An 18,682-nucleotide genomic window follows, 5' to 3' on the forward strand; every position below is an offset into this window, starting at 1 on the left:
ACTGCGATTGCGGCATTGCTACGCGCATAATTGGGAAAATAACTGCAGGAATTTAATTATACTGTGTCAGCCTTCCAAACCCCTGTAAATATTCCAATTCTAAAACCTCTTCAGCTTCCCTTTAAGTGGGGACATACCCACCGCAGTTGCTTAGAGACTATAGTGTTGGGCTGCTAAGAATGAGGTCGCGGGATCGAATCCCGGCCACGACGGCCGCATTTCGATGGGGGCGAAACTTAGATTTAGGTGCACCGTGGCCGGGATTCGATCCCGTGACTTCGTGCTTAGCAGCCCACTGCAAACAGTTTCTAACTGCTCAAGCACTGAAAGAGTTCTTTTTGAGTCAGCGTTCTGCGGCTGTTCTAAGCATACCTAATTATTGCTTAACGGGTGCTTCCAGCGTGGAGGAAGAAGGCATTGCATCAAGCTCTTGTGGCTTCCTGAAGAGCCCAGGGCCCAAGCAACTTTCACACGTTGTCTGATGCCTGCTGCAGGCTGTGCCTTCAAGAAACATGCTACTTCCTAAAGTCATAACAAGTGCCAAACTTTAGGGCCATATTACGATGCAAATCCGTGCACTAAAAATAGCAAAGTGACCTTGGAGCTCAACATACACCAAAACTAGCAGCCGAAAATGGTTTGAAGGCACGAAGCTGCATGTCTCAGGGCTGACAGCAAATCTCAAAGTGTTTCTTTGCAGTTCATACCCAAAATTTGTTCTTATAGAAAAGAGAGCAAAATTACCTTTGCAATGATGCCATACCACACTAAGCCTTTTTATCAGACTGCAAATGCACTTTCAACACAGTGGTCATGGGTAGATTGCGATAATAAGGACAGACCATCTGAAAATACAAATCCCTACCTTTTACTATGCAGATGTAGCTAAATTTTACTGGCACTGTCTTTATTTGTTGAGGAACCCAAAACTACAAGAAATTCTGAACATTTCTTTTGTTCCCAAATTTTTTGCACTGCAGCTTATTTTATGGCTGTGCATTATTGGCTCACTAGACCAGTCTCCTTCAAGATGAAAATGAGATGCAACAGGTTTCACAGACTATGACATCTGTGAAATAGCACCTGCTTCATGAGAGAGAGAATATTGCTTAGCATGACCATGCATTGCAGATTTAATGTGCACTGCATACATTGTGCAATGCATTGCACATTAACTGCAGTGCATAACCCTCACCACAGTGCAGGTGTACACAGAGTGATGAAGCAGCACAACACTTCTTGTGCAATCATACCAAGGTGGAGGCAGTGCCTTCTTTAAAGATGCCTGCTGCGCGAGCCGAGAAGCTGGTTCCGGCTCCTCTCCTCTTTTCTTCTCTCCACCACTGTTGGCTGCAAGTGCTAGTTGTGGCAGCCACTCGAAACTTGAATCATGTGCCCCTGCCTCCAAGATTATAGCGGCATCTTTTGCAATCCAGGAGGCAGGACCCGTGGTTTCTCGCCGAGCCATTGGTCAAGCATGTGCCGGCCTCGTAGTCATCACTTCCTCCGCAACAGGAAGTACAGTCGGCTGAGAGTGCCATCTTTCTGAGACTACCCTGAACCATGTGAACCTCCACTCCAATGGGAAAATGAGCAACATGGCAGGCATCTAGCAAAGGAGGCATTGGTGGAGGAAGATGCTGTTCATAGCCGACACAGGAGGAATGCCTGTAGTACTTGGGGACGAATGCTGCTTGCACAGGGTTGTATGACAAAGGTGTGCAGCCATGAGAACCTCTGAGCCACTGGGCCTCTTCGATTACGAGTCCCTGACAGTCCCGGACTGTTTGGGACTGCTGTGCTGTGTTCGATTTTGCTCGGACTGCTTCGAAAGCTCAGCGCACTAGTTTGAGAGTTGTCAGAAGAATGTCCGCATTTTTCATGAACCGGAAGTTCCGGACTGCCCGTAGACTGTTGGAGCTGTGGGCAGATTTTTGCTCGGTCAAGTGCAAACAGCTAGCAGGCGATGGCTGAAAAAGATGCACTTGGCGTTTGCCGCCATGTTATGAAAGATGTGATGTGCTTCTGCGTACTTTGCGCGTTTCAGACGACAAATATTGTGCACTCGGCTATCACGTCTCTTACATCGGTGCTTTGTGTGCCATCATGCAAGTTTTTCATGAGCCGTGTAATTCTGCAGCTTTAATTTAGTCTTCGTGTTTTATTTAAGAGACAAGCACAGCGATCAGGCGCACATGCTTGCTTTTCTTGATGCGTTTCACAAAATCTGTCATGCTCATTACTATATGTGTAGTAAACGGTTAGATTTCGCCTTTCAGGTGAGTAAACTGGTGTGTGAGGAAGCATATCCTACTGCACATGCGGCTGTTTCTCTCCGGTAGCTGGGATGGTATACAATCGGAGCTTCTCCAGTTACTGTTCACATATGTTCATCCCTTCTGCTGCCAAGTTTGAGTGCTTGTTTTTTGACGTGCAGGTACTCTGTTTAAGATGCGCATCAGGCCTTTCGTGGATGGTCTCACGAGTTTTAAGGATATCAGAGGATGCTTTCAACGTGAACAGCGGCGTGGTACAACTGCGGTTTTGCCTATGTTTATGTGGGAATTCTGCTTAAATTTTACAGGTAATCAGAGAGCTTAACTCCAACGGTTAAGTAGTATGAAGAGCGAGAGCACGAAGTAAACTGTACTTTGCGAGCACGTTCGATGTGCTCAGGCTGCGATTCCACTATGCAAGCGTTATGGTTGTGTCAACGATGTAGTCTGAGGCTACACCACTTCGGAGCCTACGATAATGAATTCGCTGTGCAGTGGTACTATCCACCAGTATGTACGAGTAGACGACGGCAGCCATGAGAATGACTTCCGGTCACGGTGCTTTCGAGTGAAACCTCCACAGCTGGATCACGACTGTGACGTGCCCTTCTGTCAGGGCTAGTCAGACTGGAAGCTGCGAACGGCTTGCGGACAGTCCGGGACTGCATAATCGAAGAAGCTCACTCACTGCCTTAGAATCGACAAGGCTGTTTAGTAGAATACTTGAGATACTCAAGTTGTAGCAACCAGCAAATTTTTGCATAAGCTCAAAATATTTGTTTTACTGCAAACAGCAGTTCTGAGCTAGGAGATGGGCCAGTCATGTTCGGTCATTCATTCATAATGCTCTAGTTCAATTATGGCAACGTGTAAAGAAATATATGCCGACTGTTTTATTTTAATGCTAAAACAGATTTTTTAATCGCCGGTGGCATTTAGTGCGGATCTACGTATTCAGTTAGAATGCTCAGAGAGGTGTACATTGAATAACGCTTCAGTTTGCGTATTGCAATATGTGTGCTAGAATAATTAGTGAAATTTTGTTAATTAGTCAATTATACACACTTACTTTCAGTGTAGGTAATGTACACCTCTCTGAGCATTACCTACACTGAAAGTCAGGCGCGTAGCCAGGGGGGGGGGCTGATGGGGCTTCAGCTCCCCCCGAAATTTTTTCGTGCTGTCATGCACCGCCGACCAAAACAACCACCGGCGCCGGAAATTATTGTGGATTTTGTCTACAATGTCTTTTTGACACTCGAAAGGACATTTCGGCGCGAAAATTGCGAACTCGGGCTGGATTTCGTGCAAACGCCCATGCAACTAGAGTCACATAACGTAAGGAGCCCAAGCCGAGCACAAAGTTTCAAGGAATTTTCGATAGCGAGCGGGCGCGTCGCGGCATCTCGCAGCGGCACCGGAATCTACGGAGCGCATGGATTTCAATTCCGAAACTTCATGAGTATAAAGTTCTCATACACTTTTGACGCGAAAGTGCACTGAAATTTCCAAAGGCGTGCTTCTGATTTTTAATTCTGGAACTTTCTGGGTTTAATGTTTTTATAAACTTGGGCCAACATGCACGCACTCGAACGCGTGTGTCTAAGCCGTTCCAGAAATGGAAGCACGTGCTCGCAATCTTCCACGCAGAGGAAAATATTAAATATCACCGCGACTGTCAGCTGGCATCTGATAATTTTCTCCAAACATTTTCAGAAAGCGCGTCCAATGTGATCGATAAGCTGGACCAGGGCGGGCAAAGTAAAATAAGAGAAAACAGGAGAAACTCAACGGCCTATTTAATTTGAGACAGTTCTTTTTTGCGGGCGGCAAGGTCTTGCTCTCCGTGGCGATAGGGACACTGGTCCTATGGATTTAAGTAAAGCCCCCGCTGAAATTACTGGTATTTCCAGAACGCTTCTTCGCATGCAAGCTGTTTGTGGAGATACACATCTGAATAACCATTTGGAAAGTTGCCCCAGTAATGCCTCGTATTTAAACCAGATGTACCAATCCAAATTATAGAAATTTGTGGTGAAATTACCAAAGAAAGCCTAGATGCAAAAGTGAACGCTGCAGGCTGCTTCTCCGTACTTGCTGACGAAACGACGGATATTGCTGGAATCGAACAGCTTACTGTTTGTGCAAGGTACGTAAACAAGGATGTCAACGATATCGAATGAAGAAAGGAAGGAAAATAAGAGGTGAAAGGCAAAGAGGTTAATCAGGTTAAGTGTCCGATTGGCTACTTTGCACAGGGGGATGGGGTAAGGGCAGAAAATATTAGAAAACAAAAGAAGATTAAAAAGAAAACTAAAAGAAACGTATCAGTCCGCACATTCTATAGTTTTTCACTAAGTCCTGGTTCTTTTAAAAAGCGTAATAGCGCTTTTAAAGCAGTTCGTTCCGACGTCGGCTGGGACCAGGGACCAAGAATTGTGGCTTCCGTAAGAGGACGGCTGTCTACCTTGTCGAGCGTGGTGCTGAGGAAACGATATCGAAGTGTTTTTAGGTTTCAGCACAGGAATAGATGCCCTCTCTCATGGAGACTGCAGGTTATATGTACATGTGTACAAACTAGAGCACTGCACGGGCTCGGGCTTACCCGAAAGCCCGGGCCCGGCCCGGCCCACGGGCCGGGCCGGGCCGGGTAGAGCAGTTTTTTCACGGGCTCGGGCCGGGCTCGGGCCGGGCTCGGGAACGGCGTGTGCTTTTTGACCCTGGCCCGGGCCGGGCTTTCTCGTGGTGTGCATGTAACGTGCAGCGAGTTATTCTCGGGCGTCTGAACTCTGACAAACATGTATTTTTCAGTATCGGGCCGGGTTCGGGCCTGAGGTAAAGGGGTGGCGGGCCGGGCCAGGCGGGTAACGTAGATTATGTCCGGGCCCGGGGCGGGTCCGGGCTGAAAAAATCGGCCCGTGCAGTGCTCTAGTACAAACTGCTGCATATTCTAGTCGCCCTTCCAGTGCCACTGCCAGCGCAGAGAGATTTTCAAACATGAGATTACTAAAAAAACCACTTGCGCTTTACAATGAGGAACGCATGGTTATGCTGGCGCTTCTATACGCCGACAGAGACGTCGCCATCAACGTGTCGGAAGTCACTGAACGCTTCACTAAACCTCCACGCCGAGTAAAGTTTATCGTTTAGATAGCGAAGCAGCAAAAATCAATGCCTGTAAAAATATGTGTTCCTTCACGTTCCTATATAAGCTCGTAATTATGAAAACGTATGACTGTTCATTAGCTTTTAAAACCACAGAAATTTTCACCGTTTGTTGTAACAGTTAGCATGATAATCAAAATTATCCTGGGAATACAAAAATTACGGGGACATCAATAACTAATTTTGACAAACCTTGCTCATTGAAAGCTCGGCACACGCGGCGTTTCCCAAAAACGCACTCGGATGTTGGGTAAATCAACTTGCCGCATCATCTGTGGCTTTCGTTTGTCCTTTTCTTTCCTTTTTAGCTACATGGATTTACTTCTTTTTTTAAACGAAGCAATAGCCTTCTTTGACTTGGGGTGCAGAATAATTGTTGCCGCTGTGCAGGCAGTTAAAATACGCATTTTCATATTGATTTCTGCATTCTTTTTCTCTTATTCTAGCCACATGGTGCTGTCGCGATCGCAGCATGGCCCAAATGCATATCACAATTTCTGAGATCATAGTTTTGTTCTTGTCTGGATCAGAATCAGAATACATACACAATACACAAACTGAAGCGTTATTTCAAAGGCACATCTACATGCAACGAATTTTGAAACTCGCACCAGTTTTAAGACAAGTACAGTCAAACTTGCCATAAAAATGCACCATTGTACTGCTCACTAAAAAAAAAAAATGCAAAAAAAAAAAAGCTTTTTTATGCACTGAAGCTCTCGGGCTACTAGAACACCAATGCATTTCGTCACAAACTTTCGGAACGCATATCTTGAAACTGGCTTCATCCTTAGAATTCGTTCCAAGTGGACTTGAAAGGTTACTGGCTACAATTCGTAAATTGTAATACGTGGCGTAAAGTACCTAGCTCAAAAGTAGAGGTGTGCGAATATTCGAAAAGTTTGAGTATTATCGAATATTATATTTTTAATATTCGTATTCGATTCGAAAAATAGATACATACTTGAAAATGTTCGAATATTAGGGTAGGATACGAGTATTCGAATCAAATCAATTATCTTGCTGGCTGTGCTGCGGTAGCAAACACGGTTCTTAGCATTTGTTTTTATCTAACTCGCAGGCACGATGGTTCAGTGCACGACTTAAACGTCTGCTAAATAAAAAGAAGATACTTCTTTGGCGCACCAAGACAGCCAATAGTGCAGAGCAGCGTTGGCCCGCCTATGTCACTGCTGACTCCAAACACAAGCAAGCTATCGCACTTTCTAAGAGCGAATTTTATCAAGTTACTCTGCCTTCAATTCTTCATGATAACCTGCGGGAATTCTGGAGTATAGTCAGTGACAAGAAGTCATCTTCAATTGAATTGTGTGATGAAAATGGTGTTTCTATAAACAAAACTGCTGCGAAGCGTTTAAACAATGTATTCATGTCATTTTTTTCTGCTACACCACCCCATGTTTATCCTGACATCTCGTCTGATGATTACAGTTCCATGAACCCTGTCTGTTTTGATGCTGTTGGTATTGCTAGTTTGATTACAAAGCTAAAAATATCTTGTGCAGGAATTGATCATATTAATTCCAAATTTCTTAATAACATGGTGATGTATTCTTCTTTAATACCGTCGCACATTTTTGCTCAGTCACTGGAATCATCCACCTTGCCTAATAATTGGAAAGGAGGGAAGGTGGTTCCACTGCATAAATCAGGTCCCACTGACTCTCCATTTAATTATAGGCCCATATCATTAACCAGCATACCCTGTAAGCTCATGGAGCGTGTCATTTACCCGCATCTTATTGCTTTTCTAGAATCCAACTCGTTTTTTACTGTCAGCACGGTTTTAGAAAATATTTTTCATGTGCCACCTAGCTCTTGGTTTTTACTAATCATTTATTTAGTGCTGCAGACAAGGGACTAACAGATTGTATATTCTTGGATTTTGCGAAGGCTTTCGACTCAATGTCTCACAAATTGCTTTTCCTTAAGTTGCATAAACTGTAATCTCGATACTAATATCTTGCGCTGGATTGAATGCTTCCTTTCTAATCGCTTTCAATATGTATCTGCTAACGGTCATAGCTCTTCCATCGCTTTGGTACAGTCTGGGGTTGCTCAGGGTCCACCATTCTTTCTAATTTTTTGTTAACGACCTTTCCATGTTCCTTACTTCGTCTATAAAACTTTTTGCTAATGACTGTGTAGTTTACCGCATCACCACTAACGCTTCTGATCATGCTGCCCTGCAATCCGACCTTACTGCCATATCTTCTTGGTGTTCCGATTCTTTAATGACCCTTAATATTAATAAATGTAAAAGCAGCATGCTTGTCTCACGGACTTCCTCTTACCGTTTCTTTGAACTATACCCTGAATAACACACCATTAGCCTGTGTAGCGTCTTACAAATATCTTGGTATACACATCACTAGTCATCTCTCGTGGAACGTGCTTCTTCAATACATAATTAATAACGCTAACCGCATGCTTGGTTTCATACGTCAAAATTTTTTCGATGCGACTGTTCACGTTAAATCACAACTTTACAAAACATTGGTACATCCCAAGCTCGAATATGCCTGCTCCATTTGGGACAACATCTAATCTAACAAATCTTCTAGAATCACTTCAGAACAGGGCCGCCCGTTTCATTTTATCAAATTATGCACGTCATGCAAGCGTATCATCAATGAAACTGCCACTTGGTTTGCCAGACCTCGCAATATGTCGTAAGTTTATGCACTTATGCCTCTTTCATAAGATCTACTACACTAATCCTGTTCTTAAAGATGAGTTGTTTCTTCACCCATCCTATATTTCACCTAGCATTGATCACCAAATGAAGGTGGGGTTACCACCATGCAAATCCAACTCTTACTTTTACTCATTTATACCACGCACTGCCGACGACTGGAACCACCTTCCTGCCTCCATCATTGCCATCTGTGACACCATCAATTTCAAGATTGCCAATGACTTTATATGTACTCATCACCCCTCTCTGTAATGCCAGTGGGCCTTGAGAGTAAATAAATAAATAAATAAATAAGAATACAAAATGTGTTCAAAAGGAAACCGAACTTTTGAAATAGCGCGCTAAGTGGCAGAGGGGCGCACTGCGGCTACTGAGCGCATGTAGAGGCAGGTTAACTGCATTTGCCGCGCTTCGCTCTGACCGTTAGTTGGCGAGCTACAGCCGCTGAAGTGAGCACATGAACAAGCTGTTCTTCGGATTGGTGCCAAAGTGACAATGAAGGAATTAGAAGAACAGCGTGTGTGTGTGAAGTTCTGCTACAAACTTGGAAACACTTTCACAGAGACATTTCAGTTGCTTAGCCAAGCATACGGGGAGGACTGTATGAGTCGCACGCAGTGCTATGATTGGTTCAAGCATTTTGAAGATGGAAGAAGGTCGGTCGGTGACGATCCCCAGCCTGGACGACCTTCCACATCCACAGATGATGACCACGTCGAGAGAGTTCGAACTGTGATTCATGGAAATCGTCGTTTGACTGTTCGAGAAGTCGCTGACGAAGTGGGTATCAGCGTAGGATCATGTCATGAAATATTGAGTGACAAACTTGGGATGTGTCGTGTCAGTGCAAAATTCGTGCCGTGTTTGTTGACTGATGAACAGAGGCAGACCCGAGTTGAAATCAGCCAGGAACTGCTCACCGCTGCCAGTGATGATGAAAACTTTCTTAAGAACATCATAACAGGCAGGCGATGAGACACGGGTTTATGGTTATGATGTTGAAACGAAAGTGCAGTCATCGCAGTGGGTGGCCAAAGGTTCTCCTCGTCCAAAAAAAGAACGCACGAGTTTGTAAAAAATGAAGGTGATGTTGGTTGTGTTTTTTGACTGCAAAGGCATTGTCCATCAGGAATTTGTGCAACATGGTCAGACGGTAAACAAAAAAGTTTACCAGGGAACCCTAGCACGTTTGAGAGATTATGTGCGCAGTAAGAGGCCTGAATTGTGGGAAAATCAGGATTGGATGTTGCATCGTGACAATGCCCCGGCTCACACGTCGCTGCTTGTCCGCAGCTACTTAGCGAAACACCACACTCCTGTTGTGCCCCACCCACCATATTCGCCGGACCTAGCCCTGGCAGACTTTTTTCTATTTCCCAAGCTGAAAACCACCTTGAAAGGACGTCATTTCCAGACCATAGAGGAGATCCAGGACAATGCGAGAAGAGACCTGCGCGCCATTCCAGAAAGTGTGTTCCAGGAGACTTTCCAAAACTGGAAGAAAAGATAGGAAGAGTGCATTGCCAGTAGAGGGGACTACTTTGAAGGGGACAGCACTTAAAATGCTGTACCATAAACAGTAAAGGTGTTTTAGCAAAAGTTCGGATTCTTTTTGAACACACCTCGTATTGGGGCGATATTGTGATCATTTCGTACTGCTAGTGAAATTTCGCTTGTAAAGCACACTTATAGCCACTTAATGTCGAAAATTTGTGGGAAAGCCAGCCTTTCAGTAGCAAGGGACACGGGTTTACGAACGAGGGTGTGCTTTTTTTTTTTTTTTTTGCAGCGCCACCCCCGATTCTGAGCTTAGTGCGCGACAGCAAGTGCTATGAGTGACAACTGGCACAGGGTCAAATGCCTCTAAGTTTAGGGCATTTAATGTGGTATAATAAGGAACAGGCTGGCGAGGACAGCCTAGTGGGAATTACAAAATTTCCAAGTTAACATAAGCCAAATACTTAATATAATGGCTTACTACTCTAGTTTTTTAACAGTGTCAATGCAATCACAATGTTTCAACATAACAAATTAGCCCAACTAGCTAATAAATGCATGTGCATATAATTATTCGATCTTCGAAGCTAAGTATCTCGATTCGTATTCGAAAATTTTGATATTCACACACCCCTACTCAGCTAAAAGTTCATTAGCAAAAATTTGTTAAATAGTGAAATACTCACTTTCATTTGTTGTGCAAATAATATCTACCTCTGAGAGTTATCTAGTTCAAAAAGTAGAATTATGCTACACATCACAGGCAATTTTTAAAAATTTCAGCTATTAAACCACTCTCTGTATTGACTGAGTACCTCTTAGTGTATGGCTAAGCACCTTATACAGCTTCAACTTCACAGATGGTCTTCCATGGAAGAAGTCACGGCGCCACATGGCCAGGCATTCACAGCTGTCTTCCTGGGATGCTTATCGAGAGCACGTCATGCAAGATGTCCACTGCCACACAAGTGAGCTTCATTCATATTGCATGTTAATAGGAAAGCACGTAGGATAGCGCAATTTTAATAGCCTGATTGCTTTCTTGATCTGTGTATATAGGCAGACTACTTTCAAGTTCAAAACCAAACGAACATCAATTTTTTTCAGATTGAATATTGTGTCTGTGAATAGTGTTCGAAGGCCTCTTTGTTGAAAGTTTTCTGAAGGCTCTGAAACTTCACCTTTATGATGTGCTATTGCATGTATGTACAATGTAGACAAAGCAGTGTTTCAAAAGCTCCAAGTAAAATGAGTATGACCTGCATGGCCAACAGGTGAAGAACGTGACACGTGGTGCAGCATCCTCAACAGACTGCATGCCAGGCACCAGCACCAGCTTTCAGCAGTCCGTACGCTCACGGTATGTTTTACGTTGTGTACTGGAATCAGCACAGCAAAATTTTCATGCAGGACATCATGTTTTGGCACATTGTTATTCCAACTGTAAAGATGCTGTATTTACTCAATTCTAACATGCCCTAGATTGTAAACTGCAACCGGAATGTTTATTCTATAATAGCTTGTCCTGCTACAGTAGAGTTTGTTTCATACTCAAAGCTAATGCACGTCATTTTGTTGTAAATTTCAGACAAAGAAAGTGTGCTTAGAATTGCATAAATATGGTATGCATGCAGTCCCATGCACACGACAGAATTGTACTGGTGACAGCTGCAGGTACACTGGTAAGAGAAAAGAGCTGTCTTTGAGAGAGGAATGCCAAGAATGACAGCTGCATCAAGCACCAGTTTGGGGTGCGATCATTTTACAAGTAAATACAGTATCTATTTTATATTTTTTTACAAAGTTTAGTGCAAGTGACAGTAAAATAAAGGGCTTCTGAAAAATTCGAAAACATCGGGCTCCAACAGTGGTATGTAGCGTATCAGAGTGAGAAATGCAAAATGCATGCATGTTGATAACAAAGTAATAAGCATTTGATGCTTATGACTATTTTTATATGTACAAGTAGTGTTTTTTTTTTGTGTGTGTATGTGCATAAAATATTTTTGTGAAAAATTACCGTTGCAGGAAAGTGCAGGTATAGATAGCATCTAGGTTAATGACCAGGCATAATATTTTATGTAATATGAGTGAAAACAAAAGAACACAGACACTGAAGCACACAGTCACATTCAAAAACTTTCATTAAAAGTCATCTTGACTGAACAGCACCTACTTACAACAGCATGTATGCACATATTCCAAAACATAAATACTATAATGACCTAAAACAGAAAAATCTGGCAATGGAGACAAGGGCAAGCCACAATTTTTGCACTTCCACTCCAAGTGTACACTAAATAAACATCTAAATGAATGCCTAAAAACAGCTGCTGTGCACCAAGTGAAATCGCCAGGCACATCGCCAACACACACCAAGTTCAGGATCACTCGTGAAATCGGCCACTCACCACGTGATCAAATTTCATAACTAGCAATTGGTACATTTATGTCATGCTGAAATACGTTGGGTCATAACAGATGAGGTCAAGTGAAAAGTAGGAAAAGGGAGCTGCAAATGACATAAGCAAACTCTAGCACAGTGGTTGCCGAGACAGTCAGCCAAACTTGCATGCACATAGCACTTCGATTTCTCAAAGATGTTGCTGTGCTGAAGGACTGATTTACAAGTTCCTTGGAAGTAATTCTGCTAAAATGCAGTCCTAATAAAATGCCTCTTAATTCAAGCCTCCACCTACACCCCTTAAAACAACACTGGCACAGACTATAGCTTCACACTTGTTTACAACTTTTCAATAGAGCTGTATTGTAGGCCAGTTCTGATTAGAATCCATGGCCACAAGGAACGTGGGTACACAAACCAAAGCATTCATTCCGTACCATCGTTTGACATAACTATACATCTATTTTCATTGGTCTGCCTGCGTTCCAGTTACCCATCTTCATGGGGAGCACAGGCTGAAAGAACCTCAACAACTGAATGTTGTAGCTATCTTTTGCTTTCAACCACTGGTGAGACAATCTATCCCGTAAAAATAGATGAGATGTTGGTTCACATTATACTGTCCAGCATTAAAATGCCGCTTGATAAGAAAACCAAGGCAGCCAAGATACAAAGAGCAGCCTAGTGACAACCGAAAAGCATGGAAATCAAAAACGAGTAAGACATCAAGATCAACAGATACACCAGGTCGCAGTGCCTGTGCGATTTGTCAGCCCAAACAACGGGGAAAAAGTCGGTCACAGAGTTTTTCTTTTCATGCACGGATTGCAGCTCCTCCGGCAGCTGCTGCAGCCTTGTTGGGAAGGTATCGTGCTCGGTGACTGGGCGTGCTGGAGTGGGGCTCAGCTGGTGGCTGCCTTCCCGTCTGCCGGCTCTTCGCCACGCAACATTGCCCTGCTCCTGGCTCGCCAGCCTCCGCCACATTAGGCTTCACCTAGACTTTAAAAGGTGCAAACACAATTTTTTTTTTGCATTAAAGAAAAGAAGAAAATTCCGAGTACTATGTACTCAGAACTCACACAACGAAAATAACTGTTATATAACTGTTATGCAATAACTGTTGTACAGTCAATGACCGAACAGTCGGACAGTCCCGTGGCACCGCCACTAGCCTCCATAGACTTAAGGCCCAACCGCATGCACGCGATATTCAAGCGACAGCAACAAGCGACGCCACAGGCACACCCTGTCGCGCTGTCGTGTCGCGGTGTGGAGCAACCACATGAACGCAACATCGCGAAAAAGAGTAGCGACGGATTTACATTGTTGTGCGAATAAATGTTATCTTGTGCGCGTAAAGAAATCTCAATTTTATCAAAAGGTCAATGTTCTATCTAGACCTAGCTAAAATATACTATCATCCCCAGTGGAACTCCGTCCCATGCCGCCAGCGTAAGGTGCCGTGGCGCCATCTGTTGAGTAAAAATTAAAACACTTTCTCGGCTCTCGGTGGCGTCTCAGGCCTAACAGCGTCAAAACAAAACAACCGATCTCAATATTAACGACAAGAGAGCGCCGATACTTAGTCTTCAGCTAGCGATGAGGTGAAGCGATGACTGATTGTACTATTTATTTTTTACTGTCACAGCAGAGAGCAAGTTGCAAGAGCGAATTCAGATCGAAGCGGGCAGACTGATTGCTGCCATGTTGTTGTGCAATCGCTGTCCCCAGCAGATGTTGTCGCGCTGACTTCCGGGCGACAAGCGATATTTTCTGGCTGGCCAGAAACCGGCGACACGACCAGCGACAGCGACGGATAGCCCTCCGCGACAGCAAAACCTGTCGCTCGTCGCCGTCGCTTGTCGCTGTCGCTCGAAAATCGCGTGCATGCGGTTGGGCCTTAAATGTATAATGATGACCGAAATTTCAGACACATTACAGTGCGCTGCAGAATAATGTAGACTCTGACTGCACAACTGGTCAGTTATTTTTGTGCAATCATCTAACGTACGCAAGAAATCATGAGTACCCATTATTTTTATGCCAATTAGTCGCGTATGTATATTATGTACCCATTATGTATCCTGTTTTCCTTTTTTTTTTTTTTTTTGTGATACCCCCTTACCGAATGCCTCTTACGAGGACTGTAAGGATTTTTCAAATAAATAAATAAATAAACTGTGTGCTAATATAATATGGCCACTGAGTCGAGCAGAAATAGTGATATTCTGCTTCTCAGGTGTCGCCTGCATGGTCGTCGGCCTTACTGCCGGCGCTCCACGAATTCTAAACTAGCGAAATCTAGTTGATATAGTAGTTGCCGATGACAATTTCGTGCGTACATTTCGTGCGCAGCGGGGGAAAGCGGAAGAGGAAAGCGGAGGAAGGTATGCCAAAATGGTGAGGGGGAAAGCGGAGTGCCAGCAGTGACCAGGCATGCGGGTAGCGCGGAAACATGACACTGGCATGAGCTTCGGACCAACTGTGCGTGCGCTACTTTGCCTGCGCTGGCGCCGCCGCTAGAGAATTCGCTCCACGCGAGCCACACATTCCCACGTTCACGCATTCTTTCTGGGCAATAATGGTGAGGTGTAAAGCGGAGTGCCAGCAGTGACCAGGTATGCAGGTAGCGCGGAAACATGCCGCTGGCGTCAGTTTCGGACCAACTGTGCATGCGCTACTTTGCTTGTGCTGCCGCCGCCGCTACAGAATTCGGTCCGCGCGAGCCACACATTCCCACATTCACACGTTCTTTCTGGGCAATGAGCGACACAATCGGTGAATATGCTTCGTCTGCCACTGCTGCTAAACGAGCTGCCCAAGCAGAGGCTCAGCACTGTCGCTGAGAGCACCCTGTCGTTCAAAATCAAATTCTTTGCCATGATATATTGACCCTTTTCACGGAGCAGTTTGTTCTAGAGAAACGAGATGGCGCTTACGGCAGCGCGCCATACGTCTCCTCAGCGACCGCGCACGAATACGAAACCATTACCACTTCTACCTTGCTTCTGTGCGATCAGCTGTCGGAAATGCAACTGAGTTTTCGCTAACGCGCTGTGCTCAATTCATGCTGGTTTGAATCATGTTGATTGAAGACGTGTGCAGCAGTTGGCTGCAAAAATAGTGAGTGGCATATTAAGGAATGTAATGAAAATGTGGGGCCAAGTTCGCGGACTGCTGCTGCAGCTGTCCGTACATGTTTCCAGCACTTCGAGATGAACGGCTTTCGTCGAGGATACACAAATTTGCTCATCCTCCAGCGTTGTGTTGCTAACCTTCAAAGAAAGCGTTTCAGCCCCAGTACGTCGGCAAGAGTGAGTACCGCTCGTTAAACAATGATAACGGGAGTAGCGCCGCTTTCTGTCGTAGTAGGTTTTGCGCACAATATCTACACACATCTACCCCAACCAGCACGGAAACTTACACCCAATCTTTCGCCAACGTGTCAAGAATAAGTGAATGGGCGAACACTTGAATATATGCGCACTCTATACACACAATAACTGACGGTATATTACACCGATAGCGAACGAATGGTCGAAGCTGAATGTTTCGTGATAGTCCACAAGAGTAAGTGAGTTACTAGCGATAAGCCGCATTTGCTACAAGGTATTACAATGTGCAGAACAGCTACGTTTCAAGCCTAGTGTGCAGCAAGAACAGATCTAACAGAACTGAGCACACCCGCGAGCGATTAGGCAGAAAATAATCAGATAGTGACCGCACCGAGGAACCTTTCAGAGTCAGAAACGTGACAAGCCGCTGCTTCAAAATATTTGCAAAATAAAGAACGAAGACCAAAGCACCATAATCCTGATTCAATTCATGAGCGGAAAGTTTGGGTAGCTTCGAATACATAGTTAGCCCCTCTTTTAGAGCAAGCACCATATAGGCTGCTCGTGCTGTTTGGACATAGCTTAATCAGCTCCGAAGGCGCTTTTGCATGTTCTCTGAAATTTCAGCCAAAGCTTCGTGTCGTCCATCCAGTCACCGTCTACGACATCTCCCGAAACAGAGGTTTGGCAAGCCGCACCGGCGTCATACACATCCATTGTAAACGCGGAGGCAACGGAGGCAGTTGAGGCAAGCAATGGACGCGTCACCACGTGATCAAACATGGCAGCGCCCACGGGATCGCCGCGAAAAGCGTCAATAGCGAATTCAAGACACCTAACCAGGTGTGCTCGAAATTTGCATTAAGGAGTATCGTACAGTAGAACCCCGCTGATACGTTTTTCACGGGACCGTTAAAAAAAAAAAAAAAAACAACGTAAGAGCCGGGAAACAGGAAAAAATGAGAAATGGGAGTAGTGTCGCATCTGTAGCTGATGGTGCTTCAGAACGAACCGCCAACGCTCCCACGCCATTATGTTTTGTTAACGTTGCTGCCGCTTTACTTTCACATTGGAATAATTTCACACAAAGAAGGAAAAAGCTATATTTGCGATGACGTCGGCTGCGGTGCGAGCATGAATGAGCCATTTCGCTGTATGCCGTCCGTAGCTGTGCACTGTAGCTGAACTTGATTTGTATCTGAACTCTCGTTGGTGCTAGACGTTTGACCGTGGGCACTGCTTTTAAAGGGACACTAAAGTCAAATAAAAAGTCAAGCTAAAGTGATAAAGCAATGTTCTAGAACGTCTAAGGCGTCAACATAATCGCGAACAGAGCTTTAGTAATCGAGAAATTGAGGTAAATGCAGGACATGATAACAGACGCCCCAGGGACATTCCGGTACTTAACCGATGACGAAGGCACTCCTGAAAAAAAATATGTCACTAGTACTCAACCACTCGTATTAAAAAGATTATTTCATTGGATTATAAGACGGAATAGAATGCTACTTGTCTACTTCTATTAGATTCTTAGAAAAAAAATCCTTTTTGGCGTTACACTTGATAACGACGCGGGCGGTCAAAAGGTTTCGTTTTCGCTCGACTCTGCGCCGCGCTTGCTTTCGAATTTCAGAAGTTTCGTTATCACGTAGTACTGCGCTCATGGAGGAAAAGCTTTTCCTTCCTCCATGACTGCACTGGTGTTGCTGGCTCGCTAAACTTGCACTTGAATTTCCAAGCAGCTTGAGAGTCGGGACGGCACGTCCAGACGGTGACCAGCTTCGTCGCCCGACGTTGCATTGCAGGAGTCCTCGCTGCTTTCGCGCTCGGAAGAGCCGGTGTCGAGGCTGCCGTCATAGTAGGCAATGGTGCCGGCAGTGCGAGCCCTCAGCAGCATGTCACGCTCATCGGAGCTTAGATCACTAAAATCGAGCCCAGCATCGCGAGCCAATGTGTCGTTGTCAGGGTCGTCAACTAGTTGGTCCATTGCGACGAGCGTTGACGATCACTGTGTTGACAACTCGGCGCGCGTTTTACCTTCCGCTATGGTGGCTAGCCACCATACTTCCGCTTTCGCACTGCCATCGGCTCTGTCTTGGCTCTGTTTCAGGTGACGCGTTTGCGCTTTCCGCGAAAAAAAAAAAAAGCTGTAGTGCCGTCTGCGGGTGCCGTTTTACTTACTCACCGGTGGCACAACGTGACGATGTGGCCATGACGTCACCACTCCTCGCTCAGGCGTGCGATTTTAATTGCGTTAGAGGTACGCGGACACTTCAGACGAAATTTTCTCTTAAAATAAGTCTTTTCTTGGCACGAAACAAGCATTTCGACATTTCTTGTATCATATTTTAACAGTCCATGTTGAAATAATATTTGCCTTTAGTGTCCCTTTAATACAGTGAACATTACATGTTACTTTACTCTAGTGGACATCATCTTGCCTGGAATAGAAGCTGCATAGCCAAAAAGGCCAATGTTTGTGCCGCCGAGTGCAGTGACGCGATGGTGCAGCGTCGATGCACTGTTTCTGCAGTAAAGATGAAATGTTTACCGTTTATATTTGCTGTGTGATTGCACGATTAGCAATGTCATTTGCTGCCTTAATGTCATAACAATGTCATACACTGTAAACCGAGTGGGCATATACGCTATCTGGTACTAATATTACCCTTAGCACTCTCGAAAAAAAAACAAAAAACATGCTGGCTGTGTACGTTCTTGTACTAGAAACATCTTCACAGTCATTCCCATTTTCGCTTTCAATAAAATCAAATGCACATGGTTATTTTGTTCGAGAAGCTGTACAAATAATAGTCGAAACTGTGTGTGACTGCGCCTGCCTGAATCCAATGAGGCCGTCACTCATGCTTATAGCTTTAATGAAAAATACTATAAGAATGATAGGGCTATATTATGGCTTTTTTAGTTCTGGCAATTAACCACGCAAGAAGAATGACGGTCTTCAAGCTTTATTTCGCGGCTTTTGAACGTCTCCCATCATGAGTTATTGATTTTCTTGTTTGTATTACTAAACTATGAGCACGATGTCTGCAAGGGGCACTGTGTGTCAATTCAAAATGATGTCCCTGTATATGCGCCTATAGGGAGCAGAGTCGCACACACCTTTTCCTTTCGCTGCTCACGCCGCTACTTGCTGAGCGCCATCACGTGGTCTCAGATGACGTCAAACGTTCTACCGCGCTGCAGAGAAGCCAACTTCACAGACTCAACACCATCTTTTCGTTACCTTCAATGCCATCAACATCGCAATCTGTCACTTCCATAA

At 44.6% G+C, this 18,682-nt stretch overlaps 2 protein-coding genes across 4 annotated transcripts in view; one reads left to right on the plus strand and one right to left on the minus strand.

Annotated features, from left to right (window-relative positions):
* Nucleotides 1–13,048, plus strand: part of LOC119456486 (methyltransferase-like protein 25B) — a 35,266-nt gene extending 22,218 nt beyond the window's left edge. For all 3 annotated transcript variants that reach the window (XM_049669901.1, XM_049669900.1, XM_037718297.2), the window contains 3 exons: nt 10,518–10,625; nt 10,932–11,017; nt 12,893–13,048. In XM_049669901.1, the coding sequence (XP_049525858.1) occupies nt 10,518–10,625; nt 10,932–11,017; nt 12,893–13,048 (350 nt within the window). The remainder of the gene's footprint in view (nt 1–10,517; nt 10,626–10,931; nt 11,018–12,892) is intronic.
* The window catches only part of LOC119456487 (chromatin target of PRMT1 protein), a 54,332-nt gene continuing 47,367 nt past the window's right edge, over nt 11,718–18,682 (minus strand). The window contains exon 7 of the mRNA XM_049669902.1: nt 11,718–13,060. The gene's annotated coding sequence lies outside the window, so the exon portion shown is untranslated. The remainder of the gene's footprint in view (nt 13,061–18,682) is intronic.

This window comes from Dermacentor silvarum, chromosome 6 (genome assembly GCF_013339745.2).
Source record: "Dermacentor silvarum isolate Dsil-2018 chromosome 6, BIME_Dsil_1.4, whole genome shotgun sequence".
NCBI lineage: Eukaryota > Metazoa > Arthropoda > Arachnida > Ixodida > Ixodidae > Dermacentor > Dermacentor silvarum.